This window comes from Delphinapterus leucas, chromosome 6 (genome assembly GCF_059928025.1).
Source record: "Delphinapterus leucas isolate spDelLeu-1000000601 "Yukka" chromosome 6, BTC_Dleu_Yukka2, whole genome shotgun sequence".
NCBI classification, from domain to species: Eukaryota; Metazoa; Chordata; class Mammalia; order Artiodactyla; family Monodontidae; genus Delphinapterus; species Delphinapterus leucas.
Window position 1 is genome coordinate 57,523,435 of NC_143134.1, and position 17,928 is coordinate 57,541,362.

General features: G+C 38.7%; 1 protein-coding gene across 8 annotated transcripts in view; it reads right to left on the reverse strand.

The window, feature by feature from the left end:
• ADAMTSL1 (ADAMTS like 1) overlaps positions 1-17,928 on the reverse strand; it is a 472,773-nt gene that overhangs the window by 365,759 nt on the left and 89,086 nt on the right. For all 8 annotated transcript variants that reach the window (XR_016393555.1, XM_089913199.1, XM_089913195.1 and 5 more), the window contains exon 4: positions 4,217-4,453. Coding sequence is in view for 7 of the 8 variants with exons in the window: in XM_089913199.1 (XP_089769325.1) it covers positions 4,217-4,453 (237 nt within the window). In the remaining variant the exon portion in view is untranslated. The remainder of the gene's footprint in view (positions 1-4,216; positions 4,454-17,928) is intronic.

The window sequence follows — 17,928 nt, forward strand, 5'->3', positions numbered from 1 at the left end:
CTGCAGTCTGCGAGATAATCTTATTTTTCAGAGTAAAAATAGAATTTAGGAAGGGTAAGCAACGATCAAGATTACACAGGTCATTAAAGAAAATCCAGATTGTAATCTGTATCTTGTGACTTTAAATGCTATCTGCTTTCTAATTGGCGAGTGGCTCATAAATCTGGCCAAACACTAGGGTCATAGGGAGAGTGTTTGAAAAACATCAAATGGATAAACCTGAATTTCTGGAGGATGGGCCTAAGAGTCCTATCTTTTAAGAGCTCTCCAAGGGATTCTGGAGGGCAGTCAAGTTTGGGGACCAGTACTCAACATCACACTGCCTCTGTCCAGCTAGCCTCACCAGGAAGAATAGGGGCTTTGGAGTCAGAGCTGGGTACTTGTGAGCGAGTCCTATAATATACCTGAGCCTCAGTCCTTCATCTGTGTAATGAGGATAATGACACCTAATATGCAGAGTTGTAAATATTTTAAAAAATATACGTAAAGTGCCTAGATATGGTAGTTACTAAAAAATGGAGGATATTTTATTATTATTATTACTACTACCATTACAGTGAATATAGTGCCTAATACGATGCCTAATATTACTGAATAAGGTATCTCTTATAAGTAGCAATGATCCTAGAATTTTCCTGAAGCAAATTCACTACAGATAACCCCCACATTTACGACTTTTGGAACTGTCAGCAGGTCCCAGTTCCCTCCTCTGTGAAATAGTTATAGTTGTAAATTGCTAAGGTACCTTTTGACTCTAGAAGTCAAAGTCTCCATAATTTTATTTAAGAGTTAAAGCCTCAGATGGTTTTGAGGAAGTGGATTTTAGTTGAGTATTAAACAGGCATAACTGAAATAACTGGTATTTAAAAATGACAAATCTCTTAGTTATGCCGCCATTTCCTATCAAGGTAAGACTATGTCCAAAGCTAGACATTTGCATCTCTACAGTTTATAATTTATATCTGTCTAGCATCAAAATTATTCGAAGCAGCTTACCAACAAAAAGTGATAATAAGACAACAATGAAGCCAGTAAAAGAGCTGAGAATTCCCCCAAAATGGGGTAGAAATGGAAGAGAAGGGAAAATGGGGCAGAGGAGATGACTTTTTTCAGGAAGTCAGGAGAAGCTCTTTATAAAAACTGTACATTTAAGCTAGCGTTAAGATTTTTGACAGTGTTTTTAAGATTATGAACATATGACTTCTTAATGTTTCTTACCAAAGACCACAAATGCTAATCACCGATATACAGATGCAACCTAAATAAAGGAACTTTTTTCTAAGTAGGATGGAATTTATGTATGTCCACTCTTTCAGGGTAGCAGTGAGTGCTTTTCTTTTGTTGACTAACCTCACTCTTGTTCTTCTGAAAAAGTATATACTGCATTTAAGTATTCCATCGTTATTCCGCTATCATTTTTTTGTGGATAAGAAATTTTTTTTAATTGTTTTGATAATGTCAAACGTATTACTGGCAAAGCCAAGTAAATCTTTAGGATTGTTATCCATTTGGGAAAACTTCTATCATATTCCTCTCTCACCTTGCTGTCTTTCTCTCACATTGCTCTCTTTCTGCTCCTTCCCTCCTTTTTAAAAGTCAAGTAGTTTTTAATCATAAAAAAAGGCCATTATGGTAATGGTAGCAAGAATCTAAAAATGATATCACTTACAAATTCGTATTAAGTGGTAGTTTTTGATTCCCTGAGCATGAGGGATTTGATTTTTTTTTTTTTTTTTTAACAACTATTCCCCTGCTCTGGTTATAGTCAAAATGAAAACTCCTTCTTGGTTTTAGACATTGTTTCCTTTCTGTTCCCGCTGTCACTGGCCTGGCCCAAGGTTCATGCTTCTCCTCACTTTGGCTGCTCTAAGAGCCTCCTTTTCAGCTGGTCTCTTTGCCTCCAGGGTCCTGAAAGTGGTCCTCGCTCCACTTCAAGCATCCTGTAACTGCAGCTATATTCATCTTTCTAAAGCAGAGCTAGGGTTCTGTCTATTCTCCGCTAAAACTCTTTCTTGGCCACCCACTGCTGATCATGGTCTTGTCTGCCATTTCAAGACACCATGATTTTCTCCCAAAATCTCTCTCTCTCTCCTTACTGAGTACCTGGGGGGCATCCTGCTCTCTGGCCAAACTACTTGTTAGAATCTAAATGCAATCTGAACTCTTCCATCCCTTTACCTTACTATTGCCTCTAACAAGACAAATAAATGAAGAAAAGAATAGTAACTAATTACAATTTCTATGTACGTCACCACTCTATTCAGATATTCTCTAATTTACATTTGTCCCCAAATCTAACAGGTCACACTTATAAGAATCTAAGTTGAGGAGGCATGATTATTCTTGCTTCAGTTGCCAAGGTACATGAAGCCATTTGGCGGGGTTAGTTTAGGAAAAAAAGAGGCCACACTGAATTCCCATGCAGCAGAAACAAATGAAACCTAATTTGCAGGCCAATCTTGTTTATTTTGGTTCATTCATCAGTATAATATAGTACCCACGACTCTGGACTAGATATCAGGGAACCTGAAATTTAATCCCATTTCTTCCATGACCAACCATATAACTTTCAGAAAATCACACAATTTTTCTGGTCCCTGGTTTTTTCTCATTTACAAAATGGAAATCTGTCTTTTTTTTTTTTTTTTTTTTTTGCGGTACATGGGCCTCTCACTGTTGTGGCCTCTCCCGTGGCGGAGCACAGGCTCCAGACGCGCAGGCTCAGCAGCCATGGCTCACGGGCCCAGCTGCTCCGCGGCATGTGGGATCTTCCCGGACCGGGGCACGAACCCGTGTCCCCTGCATCGGCAGGCGGACTCTCAACCACTGCGCCACCAGGGAAGCCCCTGTCTTTCTTTGTTCAAACACTACACATACATAAGAAATTATTATTATGTTTATTTGCCATTCCCTACAACATAGTCCCTTTCTGTATATATTTGCTTTACAATTCTCTGTCATTCCCATAGCCTTTGTAGATTCCAAAATTACATCTCAACACCACTGAGAGTTCTAGAGAAGGAAGCAAATACCAAGTATCACAAACGGTTCAAATATACTGCTTTTTAGGATGTTGATTAGATCACCTCTTAGGCCTTTCCTAGCTTTAAAATAGTAAAATAGTTACTGATATGTAAACATCACTCCATCCTCCTAGCCAAGAAGTGCTTGGACTTGTCACAACTTATTTGTCTCATGACTAGACCTCATGAATGTTTAGTATGTCTGTCTCTCTCTCATCTACACAGAACCTTGTAGGACGTCTCAGACCTCTCGTAGTCATTCACACTACAGCTATTCCTTTTACATCTGAAAACAGATTTAGCTTTTAAATAAACATGTGAATTTGAAACAACAGATTACTGAAAGACATTTTAGGTTTATTCTTATATGGCTAGTTGTGATATCAGAAATTCTGAAGAGAGAAAAATTTCAACCAATGTCTTCTTGGGAGAGGCAAAGATTCTCAAATTGTCTACTACGTGAAATTTAAAAGTATAATCGTCAAGTACAGCACAGAGGAAGCTGTAGCAACTGCTTGCTCCAAAAACTAGGCTGGCCATCCTAACCCAAAGCCTAGACTTTGAACTCAAGATGGCAAACATATGAACTCTCCCTCACCTTACTAACTCCCCACCTAAAGTAGACGTTGAAAAACTGATACCAGAAATCAAATCTCTTTGCTCTCCCTGTTAAAGATTTACCTGGCTGAATTCGACCTAGTTGACACTGCCAAGGCTTTTCCTACAATTTGTCTAAATTTTTAGCATAACTGTAGATAGAGAAGCAACAAGTTCTCGTACAGTGTACGTGGAGATTTTAGAGCCAGTCTCACCTGAGCGATTATGAAGCTCTAAGTAAATGAAAGTTGATGCCTCTGAATACAGATAAACACACACACACATCCCACATTATTTCAGGGACAACCAAGGTAGAGGTAATTTCAGAGCCTAGTACAAAAGTGATACACAATGTTGAAGAATTTTCGTTCTTCTATATTGAAGTGAGACTCAAAGGAAGAAGAAACTCTAGTCCACTTTTCCTTAACATGTAATACAGCTCTTGTAGCTTTAACTGAAGCTGAACCTCAATTTTCAAATAGGTCATCATTTGTAAACTCCAGAAAAAGTAACACTGATTCAGATAGCAGGACTACACAACAGCTACTGACACAAAACCCTCTGGAAAAATAGAATGAAAAGAAGCCAGCACTTACTTGGCACAAACCACTGATGCACATATCCAAAGATTCTGTGTAGCAGCGAGTCCCATCTAAGACTTTAGGTGCAAGTTCAACAACTAGGGCTGTTCCTTTGGCCTGGCACTTGAGGGAACATGGGTTGTCGGGGTCGTTAGACACAGGAAGCCATTCATAAAACTGGCCATGGTGCTTGACGTCATTATGAGCCGAGCACTGCTGCGCTCGGAAATCACCTGCTTCTGGTGGGCAATCCTGGAGAAGAAAAAGAGGGAAGGGAGAAGCACAGGTTAGGAGAACAGCCTCAAACAGAAAACTAGAGCAGCTATGTGCTCCAGGTCTTAGGAAACAAAGCAAATGTTCTGTCGTTACAGATGGACCCTCCCATAGCATCTGAAAGGTTATATGATTATTTGGCCCTCAGAAGGTAGAGATTTGAGAAAAGCCATCACCTTGAAATATATTTTCTGATAGAAGTGAAATGGGAAAGAAACCAGCTTGAAATAGATCTGATGGATACTAGTTGGGAAAGTAACCACCTTGAAATGTATTTTCTCAAAGATGTTTATTTGTCCATGGAGTTCCTCCACATTGTAATATTTTTGTTTCCTTGTAATTTAAGTAGAACTGAGTATAGTCACAGGGTTAGTTAAAAGTATCACTGTCATTTTCAGTTCTGATACCAAAAGCTATGACAAAATGTTATTTTAGCAACTAGGAGCAAAAAGTTATGATGATTTTGTTCAAAACTTTTTTGTGGGGTTGTTTGTGAGTTTTTTTCTAAAGCAGTATACTTAGGCTACACAGTATCCAGAATTAAACAGGGAGACCAAAATAGAGAAAACAGCATTTACACCTGAATTTCTTTGGCTTCAGGCAGCATGGCTGAATGTCTTGGACTCCCTCCTCAGGTGGGAGTTGGATGCAATATGGTGGGTCTCTATGGGCCTACGTTTCCTTGTGTTTAGAACAGAGGCAATGATAATACTCAGCTCTCAAGGTCATAGTCAGAATTTCATGAGCTTTTGTTGGCCATATACTGGCACAAGGAAGACAGTACATGGTAGCTATTATTGTGATTATTTAATGAAGCCACTGAAGAGAAAGTGTTGTTGGAGAATTAGGAAAGTCTCTGAATTTGAATTTGAAATCACACCGTATGAGACCAGCAGAAAACAAGAATGTTTTACGTGTGTGTGTGTGTGTATATATATATATATATATATATATATATATATATATATACACATATACATTGCTGTACGCGGGCCTCTCGCTGCCGTGGCCTCTCCCATTGCGGAGCACAGGCTCCGGACGCGCAGGCTCAGCGGCCATGGCTCACGGGCCCAGCCGCTCCGCGGCATGTGGGATCTTCCCGGACTGGGGAACGAACCCGTGTCCCCTGCATCGGCAGGCGGACTCTGAACCACTGCGCCACCAGGGAAGCCCTACATGTATATTTTATAAATGGAATTTTAAAATGTAAAACCATAACTAACCATGGCTATTATCTAATAAATGATAAACTATAGTGAAAACAATTATGATTTAATTTAAAAAAGACAAATATCACCTCTCCCTCGGAGAAGCTGTTTGATAAGTAGGTCTATTTTATTGTACATGCATTCAGATTAGGATTTATTATGGAAGATTGTAGAATATCCATCTACAAGGATGGATATTAATGACAGGGAAGACTTTCATTAAAATTTTTTATCTTAAATAATGAATTTTCATGTAGCCTTTTAGCAGTTCCTGATTACTACATTATCACTTTTAAGAGTTCTCTTTTACAAGGTTTCTTCCTCTGAAAATCTATTTACATTTAAATAAACATTGTGAGAATAACATTATGCTATTTTATAAAATGAAATCCTGACTCTTTCCTCAAATTTCAGTGTTACTATTAAGTAGCATATAAGCCTTTAATATTTCAGAAAGCATTAATTCTTCCTAGGCAAAATGGGTGTAAACAATTACTTATTTCAGTTGAAATTAAACTAGCTCAAAATACAATATAAATTCTCGGGCTTCCCTGGTGGCACAGTGGTTGAGAGTTCATCTGCCGGTGCAGGGGACGCGGGTTCGTGCCCCGGTCCGGGAGGATCCCACATGCCGCAGAGCGGCTGGGCCCGTGAGCCTATGGCCGCTGAGCCTGAGCGTCCGCAGCCTGTGCTCCGCAACGGGAGAGGCCACAACAGTGAGAGGCCCGCATACCGCAAAAAAAACAAAAACAAAAAACAATATAAATTCTGAAAGGCATTTTATTGTTAGTATCATATATGTTCTCAGAGTGAATAAAATGTAATACTAAAGGAAAAGAATAAATTTTATTTATTCTTTAAATAAATAAAGTATACATGGGTACCCAACAAGGCTTAAGTGATTTTGAATACTGTCTGAAAAAAATTTAAAGATCATTAAACCAGTCAATAAGTGTGTGTTCCACTTTGTTGTGATAGTTAGTTGTTTGTTATAAGAAATAAAATAAAACTCACAGTCTGCAAACCTATGCTATAAATCACAGAACAGGTAAAGTGTATGATGCAACACAAACTATCTGAACTCAAATGTTTAACCCCATCTCCGTTCAGACGATGTGTTCCAAGGTAAGAACACAAACAAACTTAACGTTAATTATTCATGAACTTATGTTCCAAAGGCAAGACCACAACTTGCCCAGTTTACAAATCCTACCACTCTCCAACTAGACCTCATTTACTAGCTTCTGTCCTGAAATAACCCTGTGATTAACTACAGCCCCAAAATCTACAAGTCTTCTTCCCTCAATTTCCCCATCTGAGAAACTACAGGCTGTCACGGTGCTTCTTCCCCTTGTTTAGCAAGTTTAATAAAACCAGCTTTATATGATTAACATGTTTCCCTGGTGGCCACTGCATGGGGGCTTCCACAGTTGAACTGATAGTTTAATTAATAATTTTTAAATCAAGTATTTTCAGTTGCATAATACCTGTCATTCCAAGAGTCAGCAGTACAGAAGAAATGCTGAAGTGGACTCAATAAAGCAGAATACTGAGCAAACTGTTTAGAATGGTCCCACACTTCCCTCATAATTACTTTTACCTTCTTTTTCTATAAATAAAAGTGAATCAGCTATAAGGGAATTTCAGGGTCAGGTTGAATCACCTCTGCATTAAGTAAGAAGGATCATATATAATTAAGAGACCTCTGAGTATGAACCTGAAATACTTTTCTGTATTTATCCAATTGCAAGAAAGGAGTGTCAATTACATTTTAAAACTGATGTTACATCATCTTAGTACAGACATAAAACTCCTACAGAATCTCTTATGAGTCCCCGCTGTTCAACAAAATGTGTTGAGTCTTCCCACCTTTACTAAAATAAATAAGACTGAAAGTCAGTCAAAAGTAAAATTACTGAAAAGTGAAGCTAAACTATTAAGACTTTTTGGGTTTCTTTTCAGTGACAAAAAAGTAGACATATCTAAACACATCACAGAGAATCAACAGGCAGACAGATGTTCCTGTTTGCCATTCACCTATATCTACTAGCTCTGAGAACACCTGCTATAGGTTTTTATAAACTTTCACAACCGGAGAAATGTCTCTGAGAATAATAATGCTTGCGAACACCTTTACTCACTTTTATCACTATGGTCTTTCCTCCTGCCCCTACTTCTGTAGGGGTGGGAATATATATTTTGCTAAATTGAGAATGCACTTAAAACCTGGAGTTCAGAGTTGGAAACTGAACTTGAACCTTCTTAATGTTTGAGTTTATTTGTACTTGGCAAAATGCAACTTCCTGTTTTAAGAAAAACGACTTAAGAAGGCTTATAAAACAGGTTCAGAAAGCTTCTTGGACATCAAATCGCTCTTACAAAATAACATTTTCATGATTTAAGTGTAAATGAATCAGAAACATATGAATCAAATTTCCCTTGAAATACACATGTTTAAAAATTAAGGGAAGAAGGATTTGGCAAACGCTTCTTTTGTTGAACCCAAAACATCTCAAGCATAGTTCAAGACACTCACTGAACTCCTGATGCATCTGGAATCACCCAGCTGCAGGAGTGGAAACTCAAGCAAAGTCATCATAGTTTCTTGTCCCACAAGTATCATAATAATAATTACAATAACTCTTGTATACAGATTCATCATGTACAAAGTTTTTAGTTTTGAATTATAATTTGATGCATGAAACCACTATAGTTCTTGATCCTCCTAAAAGTTAGATTTAGAAACTGATAAACCTAACTGCTTTGAAAAATATTTAACATCCTATCCTGGGCATCATCTTTGAAATATCTCATAGGTACTAATGATGAAGACAAATAAAATTGCTGAAAATTCTCATAGCTATCTGAACTAGACACATCCCCCACCAAGAACCTGGCAAAAAATAATGGTGTGGGAAAGATGCTCTGGACTAAAGACCCCCAGCTTTCAGCCAGAAACACTGTCCAGTAGAAACAGAGCAAGAGAGAGCAAAGGAATGCATTTCTTGGCCTTCTGTCTATTTCCAGCTAACTGTAATGCCTGACGATTGACAACTTTGTGTCAGGCTACTGAGCTAGGGCTTCCTCACTCTGAAAAAAAAATATTTTATTTAACATAGTCAGATGATCCCATGAATTACTGCATTTAGCCATTTAATACAATATAATACTTTTTCTCTCCAATTTTAAAGCACTCAATCCTAACCGTGTCAGAGTTTTCTTCTTTAAAAGCACAAAAATAAAAGCTGACCTTTAATGTACTCCCATTATAATTCATAAAGTCCGTGGAGTTCTGCCATAAATGAATCCAATTCAAAACATTTTCTGGTTAATTAACTAGCCAGTGGGAAAGATAAGATGGATCCCAGATGTCCCCTGATGATGACAGGTGGATCAGATTACATTGTGGGACAAAAGAGGGTCAAGCTTCCCAGAGTTTACTCACTGGGTGAAATGTAGAAGATTATAATCTCAGCAGCTAAGGGTGGTAGCATCAGAAAGGCTTTTAAAATGGTTCTGAAAAAATATAGATTCAGGGTCAGGAGAAATGTAACTTTTTCTCTTTTTCAAGATGACATTTTCCTCCCTGAGGGATACCCTTCTGCTCTACCTCTATCCTTAAGTATTCGGTAGTTGGCCTTTTCTCCTAATTTTGCTGTTTCAATGAAATTATTATATGAGTGCCATGGTAGAGATGCCATATTCTGATTCTTTGGTCTTATTTATAAAGTCAATATTAATACCTGATAGTATCAAGAAAATACTGGAAATTATATTTAGGTGACCACTTGGACTGCAGTAACTGAAGAAATCTATCCTTCTCACTGCATTTCCTTATCTCGTAACTGTTCCTCCAAATTCCGTGTCTCCCCTCCATCCTGTCCTAAATCACCCACCCTCCATAAAAATTACTGTGCAAGAAAACAAAATTATAATTGCTTAATAAGGTGTCTAGTCTATCCTCCAGAAATTTGAGATTGCGACTCCATGATGAAAACATATATGGAAATTTATCAGCTACTTGATGACTTTAGAAAATTTTATTAGTGCTTTTACCCTCAGAATATTAGGAACCCTCAATGGTCTGATGGTAAAATGGGAAAAGATCACCATAAAAGATTCCTGCAGAATAAGTAGATGGAAGCTCTGAAGAAAATGCACCCTAAAGTTCTCAAATCTCAGCACATAAGTAGACACCTCTTTTATATATTTTGGCTTTACTACTTGGCTTTCTGCCTCTTTTATTTGAAGTTGAGCTGAGACTACTAAACAGTAATTATCCACTGATGCAATCCAATCTAATACGATATTTTGTTCTCAGAAACATAATTAATGTTTCAATTTCTATTTCCAACTCAGACTCCCTTCTCCTGAACTCCAGTCTCATATATACAACTGCTTCCTCAACATCTGGATGTCTAAGATATCACAAACTCATCATGTCCAAACTTGAATTCCCAATTCCGTCTTTCCCCCCGAGAATTTGTTTCCTCTGAAGCCTTTACCATCCCAGTCAATGCCAATTCCATCCTTTTCAGGCCCCAAATCTTAAAACAGCTGTTCTTACACTTGAGTGTGCATCAGAATCACCCAGAGGGCTTGATCAAAATACCGGATTATTAGGGCCCCATCCTCCAGAGCAGGGGAAACGTGCCACACAGCAGGAGGTGAGTAGTGGGTGAGCGAGCGAAGCTTCATCTGCCATTCCCCATCACTCGCATTACAGCCTGAACCATATCCCTCTGCCCCCCAACCCCCATGGAAAAATTGTCTTCCACGAAACTGGTCCCTGGTGCCAAAAAGTTTGGGGACCTCTACTCCAGAGTTTCTGATTCAGTAGATTTGGGGGGGGGGGGTAAAGCAATTTGCATTTTTAACAGGTTCCCCAGTGATGTTGGTATTGCTGGTTTGGTGACCACACTTTGAGAACCACTGCCTTGGAATGATCCTTGACTTTCACATCCAATCCATCAGGAAATGCTGGTTCTATGCATAAAATTATACAGAATCTGACCACAAACTCGGCCAAGCCACCATCATGTCTTGCCTGCATTATTACAAGAGTCTCCTAACTGATCTTCCTTCTTCTACCTTTGCTTTCCAAGAGACTTCTGTCAGAGCAGCCAGAATGACCTTATTAAAGCAGAAAGCAGATTGTGTCACATTTCAGCTACAACTCTGCCGTGGCTCCTCACTTCACTCAGATTAAAAGCCAAAACCCTCATCACAGACAGAGGTCAAGATGTGGCCCCATCACCTCCTTCTGTCTTCCTTATGCCCTTGGCTCCAGCCACACTGGATTCCCACTACACCTTGAACACTCCAGGAATACACTTACTTTAGGACACATGCGTTATCCATCCCTTCTGCCTAGAATTCTCTTTGCCCAGATTTCAGGTGGCTAATTAACCTCAACCTCTATCAAGTCTTGCTCAAATATCACCTTCCCAATGAGACCTACCTTGACTTTTCTATGCAAAATTGCAATTCCCACTACTGATTCCTTTTTATCCTCTCAACTTTTCCTTTTTTCCTTCACACTTAATGACCTTCAAGTACACTGCATAATTTACTTATTTATTATGCTTATTTTTTGTCTGTGTCCTTCCACTAAAGCATAAGCTCCAGGAGGATGGGGATCTTTGACTGTTTGGCTCGCAAGCTATTATATACCAGTACGCAAAAGAAATTTTTTTGAGAATGAATGACTAACACATCAAATACATAAAACAGAAGTCACGTCTTTCATTGTAGAAACTCCTATTCTTAAAATCTTGCAGGGAATCCAAATCTTGATAGTTTCCTAATCAAGGAATCTTAGAAAATCTTGATGAAATATCTATTTTTTCTTCTTTTTTTGAAATACAGATTTACAAGAATACTTTTTATTTCAGAAATTGAGTAGGGATTCTTGCCTACTTTCTGAATAGGCAGATTGATGTTTCCTCCAGCATGTAAACAAACTTAACAGGGCAATATTAAGAAACATAAAATGTGCTGAAATAATTTATTGTTCCATAAATAGACAGTTGTAAATTTTATATAACATTCACTGTTATATGCATGCACTATAAAGCACTAATGTTAAGGTATCAAGCTTTAGACCCGAATTTTGGCCACCTGCTTATACTAACATCAACATCATCATCTCAAAAGTATTTATTTGTGCAAGACTGCTAGCTGCTATGAAAAATGAAATTAAACATAGTCCCTGCCCTGTCTAGACAGTCTATATGGAGACAATTCTATTATATTTCAAGAACATAATATTTAAATCTCAAACACATCGCTATCAGTGCAAAGAACAGAAAATCGGGTCGATTTTGGAAGAAGGTGGTGTCACCGCAGGTGAAGGTCACTCTTGTCTCATTCTTCCTCCTATTTGAAAATACGAACAGACTTTCTTGGGACACTATATTTTCATGTATAATATATAAGACATATTTAAGAGTCCTTTGTTTTGTTCCTTTTTTCTCCTGGTATAAAAGATTTACAGATTTTCTTTATTTTCCTTCCAAACCATCAATACTTCTGGAAAGTAAGTGCCTATGAAAATGAACCATTAACCATTTTAACGCCTTACTATGGATCAGGGTCAGGCCCTATAAAATAACATCTTTACAGATTTGTGACCCTGTAAAATAATATGGAACGCTTAAGTTTATTCAAGCTTTGGGTGTGCCCTACTCTGGGCCCACTAAGTGAATGCTGGTTACAGGTATATTAAAGAGCTCTAAACCAGTCCAAATGTGTTTATCCAGGTCCAGACATAAGAGACTCAAAATATATCACACAATAAATCATTAACCCCACCCTACTTACTTGATTAGAGCTTGTTATCTGAAAACAAATGCTCTGCTTGGCTAGTTTTTAATGTCTCCAGGCATTTGACAGCTGATCTAAGTAAAAACATTTAAAACATTTCATTTTAAAAGTTCGTTTTTTTTCTCCCCCGTTTGGGTAGCTTTTATTTCAGTGTGTTTCTTTTTTCTCCTTTGAACAATGCAGACTTTTGGACTCCAATTCCCTTGAGGGATTTGTAAGACTGGTTGTTGTTTGTCATATTAGACTCTTAAAATTCTCTCCATTTTGAAAATATTCATTCCCTGAGGGCTTTTATTGTTTTTAGTCCCTTTCTCTGAATTAGCTCCAATTTAGCAGTATCTTTTCTTAAATCAGCATTTCTGACTTTTTACTATTTTTTATTATTGTCTAAAATCAATGTTCTCTCCCTCCCCAAATTAACATATTTGAAGTGGTAATTTGTAATCCTTTTTGGAGCATGGCATACAATTTCATTTTAAAAGCATTCAAGTCTACAGGGTTTTTTTGTTTGTTTTCAGACTGTATTTACCAAAATATTTGTGGTGGACAGTCAGGTTAGAGGAAGGACTCATATAAGGGAAATATTTTAGCATGTAAATACTTAAGCTGTTACTACTGCTGGGACCTGCTGCATAACAAATTCATTATGTTTCTATTTATAAGTGGGAAAGGTAATAAAGCTTGATATATGACAAAGGAGCAAATACGGAGGCTGAAGTTGTCTTCCGGTGCTTATGCCCTGCTTAAAGAAAACTGGAAAAAGATACCACCCAGAGCAATTCAAAGATAAATACAGTAATCCCCTGCTTTTCCAAAGTTCGCTTTACGCCATTTTGCTTTTACGAAAGACCTTACATTAGTACCTGCTTTTGCCAAGCAAAAGAAATCCGAAGAGGATTTTTGCTTTTACAAAATGAGGTGAAAAGCAAAATAGTGTTCAGTGTTTATTTTGCAGCAGGCCTAGACACCCACCCCAAGCAGGGAAAGTGGCGCCACCAAGCTCCTTCCCCAGGAACTACACTCTGCATCTCAGCATCAAGCCTACATTTGAACGGTGTCTATGAGCATCTGTGCTTTAACTCCATTTATTCTGTGCATCTCTTAGCAAGATGCATCCTAAGGTAATTGTTTCTTTGTTTTATGCCATTTCAACTTAGAAAAGGTTTCATAGGCATGCTCTACTTTCAGATAGGGGAGAAACCTGTACCATGTTAGACAATTCAGAGAAGACCATAGTATTCTCTTCTCCTCTTCTCCATCCCTGTCTATAACAAACTGCCTAGTGTTGCCTGCAAGCTTAACTTCTTTTCGGCTGTCACTGAATCCTGACAGCTGTCTGTTTTCCTGGCACTGTATCTAATCAATGCTCTTTTTTGGAGGCATGTAATACAGTACCATGAACACCTCTTGAAATACCTCTGTCCTTGAGTTCTTGAAATACTTCTGGGCACTCGATAGGTAAGTTTTTTGAAGCAAGCAATTTAAGGTTCCCGAGTTACTTCCTACAAAGCTGACATCAGGCTGCTATTTGAATTATTATCCAGTCAGTTCACTGAAGTTTATATTAGGAGTGAAGCTGCTTCCCAACTTGGAGAAGGTTCCAGGTCAATGGGTAGAGGAGAAAGACATCTATTCTCCAATCAGTGGAATGGAATAGCGCCTCCTCTCAGCCAGATTCCTCTTTGGATGGTAGATTCTAACCCTGACCACAAATACAAGTCATCCTGGCAAGAGACAGGTTTCCAAAGAGAGGAAATCAGATGTCCTCAGACTGTACATGGTACCAGTGAAGATTAGCTGAATCTTTCCTTGTAGACTGTGGAGTGAGGGGAAAGAGTAAGATTACCATGGATAAAACGATCAAGACTTAATGACGTTCTCTTCCTTCCCTTGTCTCTTTCCAACTTCTAGATCAGAATTCCTATTCCAGACACCCACGTTCATGATTTACGACATAAACTGACCTTTTAAATGAAGTATTCTCAAGTGGCTGGAAGCTTCATCATGGGTATGGTGACAATACTTTCCACAGCAAATGTTAGAATTCATGCTTGATAAATTTGAGGATACTTATGGCAACACCAGGGAAATCATTGAAAGTGGGATTATCTTAGAAAAATTGGGTAGCCATGGAATCAGAACAAAGCAGAAAGTAAAACAAGCAGGGTGGGGAGTTTCAACTCAATTGGTGTCAGGCAGTGGTCCTGGGTAGAAGGGAGACCCCCTCCCCCATAGGTTTGCTGTAGGGTAGAGTAAAAGCTTCCCTTACATAACCAGAGAAAGAGTCCACCCTTCCGTTTACTGTGGTCAAGTGGGACCTAGAAATTGTTTGCTATCTTTCCCCAGTTCCCTTTCTAAATTTCCTTATTTTCTCCATTCCTAGGAGCCCAGGACCTACATGCTGTCACAAATCATACCTCTGCCTTCTCTTTTCACATCCCAAACCTCCTCTTTACCCTGCACGAGAGGATGGGTCCATCACTGCTCCTTTAATGCTTTTCTTACCAGCTTCCAAATTGGCAGCTATAAATTGGACAGCTGGGCACTCTTTTCAGAACACAGTGAAATGCGTCAGTTCCTAAAAAAACCCCCCAAAAGTCTATCCCTCTGGAGGATCTCAATATTCACCCTGGCATAAAGGGGACTGGCACTGTCATATGGTGGCTCTGTAGGCAAATGGGACAGAAATGAGTACCAGTAAAACGTTTAAATCAGTATTGGCACATAGTAAGCACTCAATAAATGTCAGGTATTATTAATATTACCAACACCATGGAGGGGAGCATTATACAGCTCCTGGGGGCTTCAGAGGAGCCTGAGACAGTGCTTGTTTCATCTAGCTTTGCCTTCCCCATTGCCTTGCTGCCTCTAGCACTACTTTATTTAGTTGTTTTAACATAATTTTAATTAAAGGGACTTAAATGAATGTCTTAACATATGAGTCTAATCAAATACTATCCTGTGCTAAATTTCTTGGGTTATAAGTTTGATGGATGACAACACTCAGCTTTGTTTATGTGTGCTCATGCTTCTTAGTTTGTTGATCTTGGACTATGGACATATTTTAAGAAACCAAAAAAAGAATTAGAGAAATATATTTCCTGACCCCTAAAACCCAGTATTTTCAGGTTGTCCTCTGAAGCCTGAAGCACTTCCCCTGAGCCCCAGTCTCATCCTGAAGAGCCCTTGGCTTCCAAGTTGATTTTCCTCTCCTTTTCCCCTAAAACTTCCATTTCCTTCCGTGGGCTGTACTAGGGAAGAGGGATGACGAGAGCAAACTGATTCAAGCTATCTACAGTCAGGTTTGGATGAATCACAATGCTTTCTAATTAATCACTCCCAATAGCTATTAATTTCCATGTGTTCACAAAACACGGAGACACTAGCTGAGCACTAGGCTAGAGTGAAAGGTCAGATATTCTCCCTGCCTTTACGATGCTCACAATTTAAAGGGGGAAGATAGGTATTGTGACCATAAATCAAGCTTTTATTCTAACGATAGAATTACAGGCAGAATGACAGACAATTCAAAACTGGAGGATAAGTTTTGGACAGAAGTCACCTCCCTTCTTATTTGGTCTCCTTTAAGGCTGAATCTGAAAAAGGAGTGAAGGAAAAGGGCCGCTGAAACTGTTTCTCCCCCTGAGTGTCCTCAGTTTTGCTGTGGGGTCAGTCTGCTTTCTCTCTTCTATATGGTGTGACAATACAACAAATACCTCAGCAGGTTTCTGAAGGGAGCTGACCTAGCTTTACCTGTTCCATAGCCTCAGATCTCCCCTCTTCTCTCCATCCACCCCACACCTTATATCAGAATAGCTGCCATTCCCTCAGTGCTTTGCTGCTCTGGTTTACATTATCCAACATGGCCTCCCTGTATTCACCTGGCTGAGTCCTTAAAGCTTAAGTATCACTTCCTGGTTTCCTTCTACAACAACAACTTCTTATCCTCAGGCTGAGAGAGGCAGCTCCCTCTGAGATGCCACAGAATCCTATACATACCTTCATCCTTGGACTTAACACACTATATTATATTCTTGGTTTACCAAGGGCCTAGTAACAGCCTGGCACAAAATCAACGCTAAATAAATATCTGTCAAGCATTGAATTAAGGGACTTCCATATGCAACAATATATAGAGCCAGATATTTTGACAAAGCTTCCCACTACACAACACCTAAAAATTCTACATTCAAGTAAAAATAACATTTAAAAAAATGTTATATGCACAACTGAACTGGCAAGGAAGTTTCCATAGAGACAAAAAATTTGAGAAAGCATAAATTCACAGAGGAAATTGATGGATGTCCAAAAAGGACCTGTTGGTTTCTGGTGGTTTACAACTTTCCATTTTAGTAGGCTATAAGAGCAGGAGACAATGGATAAAGTGTATAGACTGCAAGATGTGGAAGAGGATCAGATCCCCTCATAATGCCAAGACCCTAAGCAAAACCCTCAGAGAAAAAGTAAACTAGGAAAAGAAACAAAACACTTAGCTTCTGGAAAAGGCCAAAAAATGTAGATAGTAAAAATATTAGTGGTTTCTGGGTATGGAGGAGGGAGCAATGAATAGGCAAAGCACAGAAGGTTTTTAGGGCAGTGGAATTATCATATTCTCTATAAAACTACAATGGTGGATACATGTCATACATTTGTCCAAACCCATAGAATGTACAACATCAAGAGTGAACTCTAATGTAAACTATGGACTTTAGGTGATAATGATGTGTCAATGTAGGTTCACTGATTGAAATAAATACACCACTCTGGCGGGGAATGCTGATAGTGTGGAAAGCTGTGCATGTGGTGGGCAGGGGGCACATGAGAGATCCGTATTTTCTGATCAGTTTTGCTGTGAATCTAAAGCTGCTGTAAAGTTTATTTAAAAAAATAAAACGGGCTGATATCAACAAACCAAACCAACTCAGCTTCATGCAGGGAAATAATAAGGAAACTTGCCTATCTCAGCTTGGCTATGGGTTAAGGATGGGGCTAGAATTCTCCTTCAGAATTCCTAACAATGGGACTCATGAGAGTTCAGGACACAATTCGCACAACACGGACAATGGAAAATGTAGTTTAAAATGGTCTTGATGATCTTGAGAAAGAAAAATGGAGCTGGAGGAATCAGGCTCCTGGACTTCAGACTATACTACAAAGCTACAGTAATCAAGACAGTATGGTACTGGCACAAAAAGAGAAACATAGATCAATGGAACAGGATAGAAAGCCCACAGATAAACCCACACACGTATGGTCACCTAGTCTATGACAAAGGAGGCAAGAATATACAATGGAGAAAAGACAGCCTCTTCAATAAGTGGTGCTTGAAAAATTGGACAGCTACATGTAAAAGAATGAAATTAGAATACTCCCTATCAAAAAAACAAACAACCTAATCAAAAAATGGGTGGAAGACCTAAA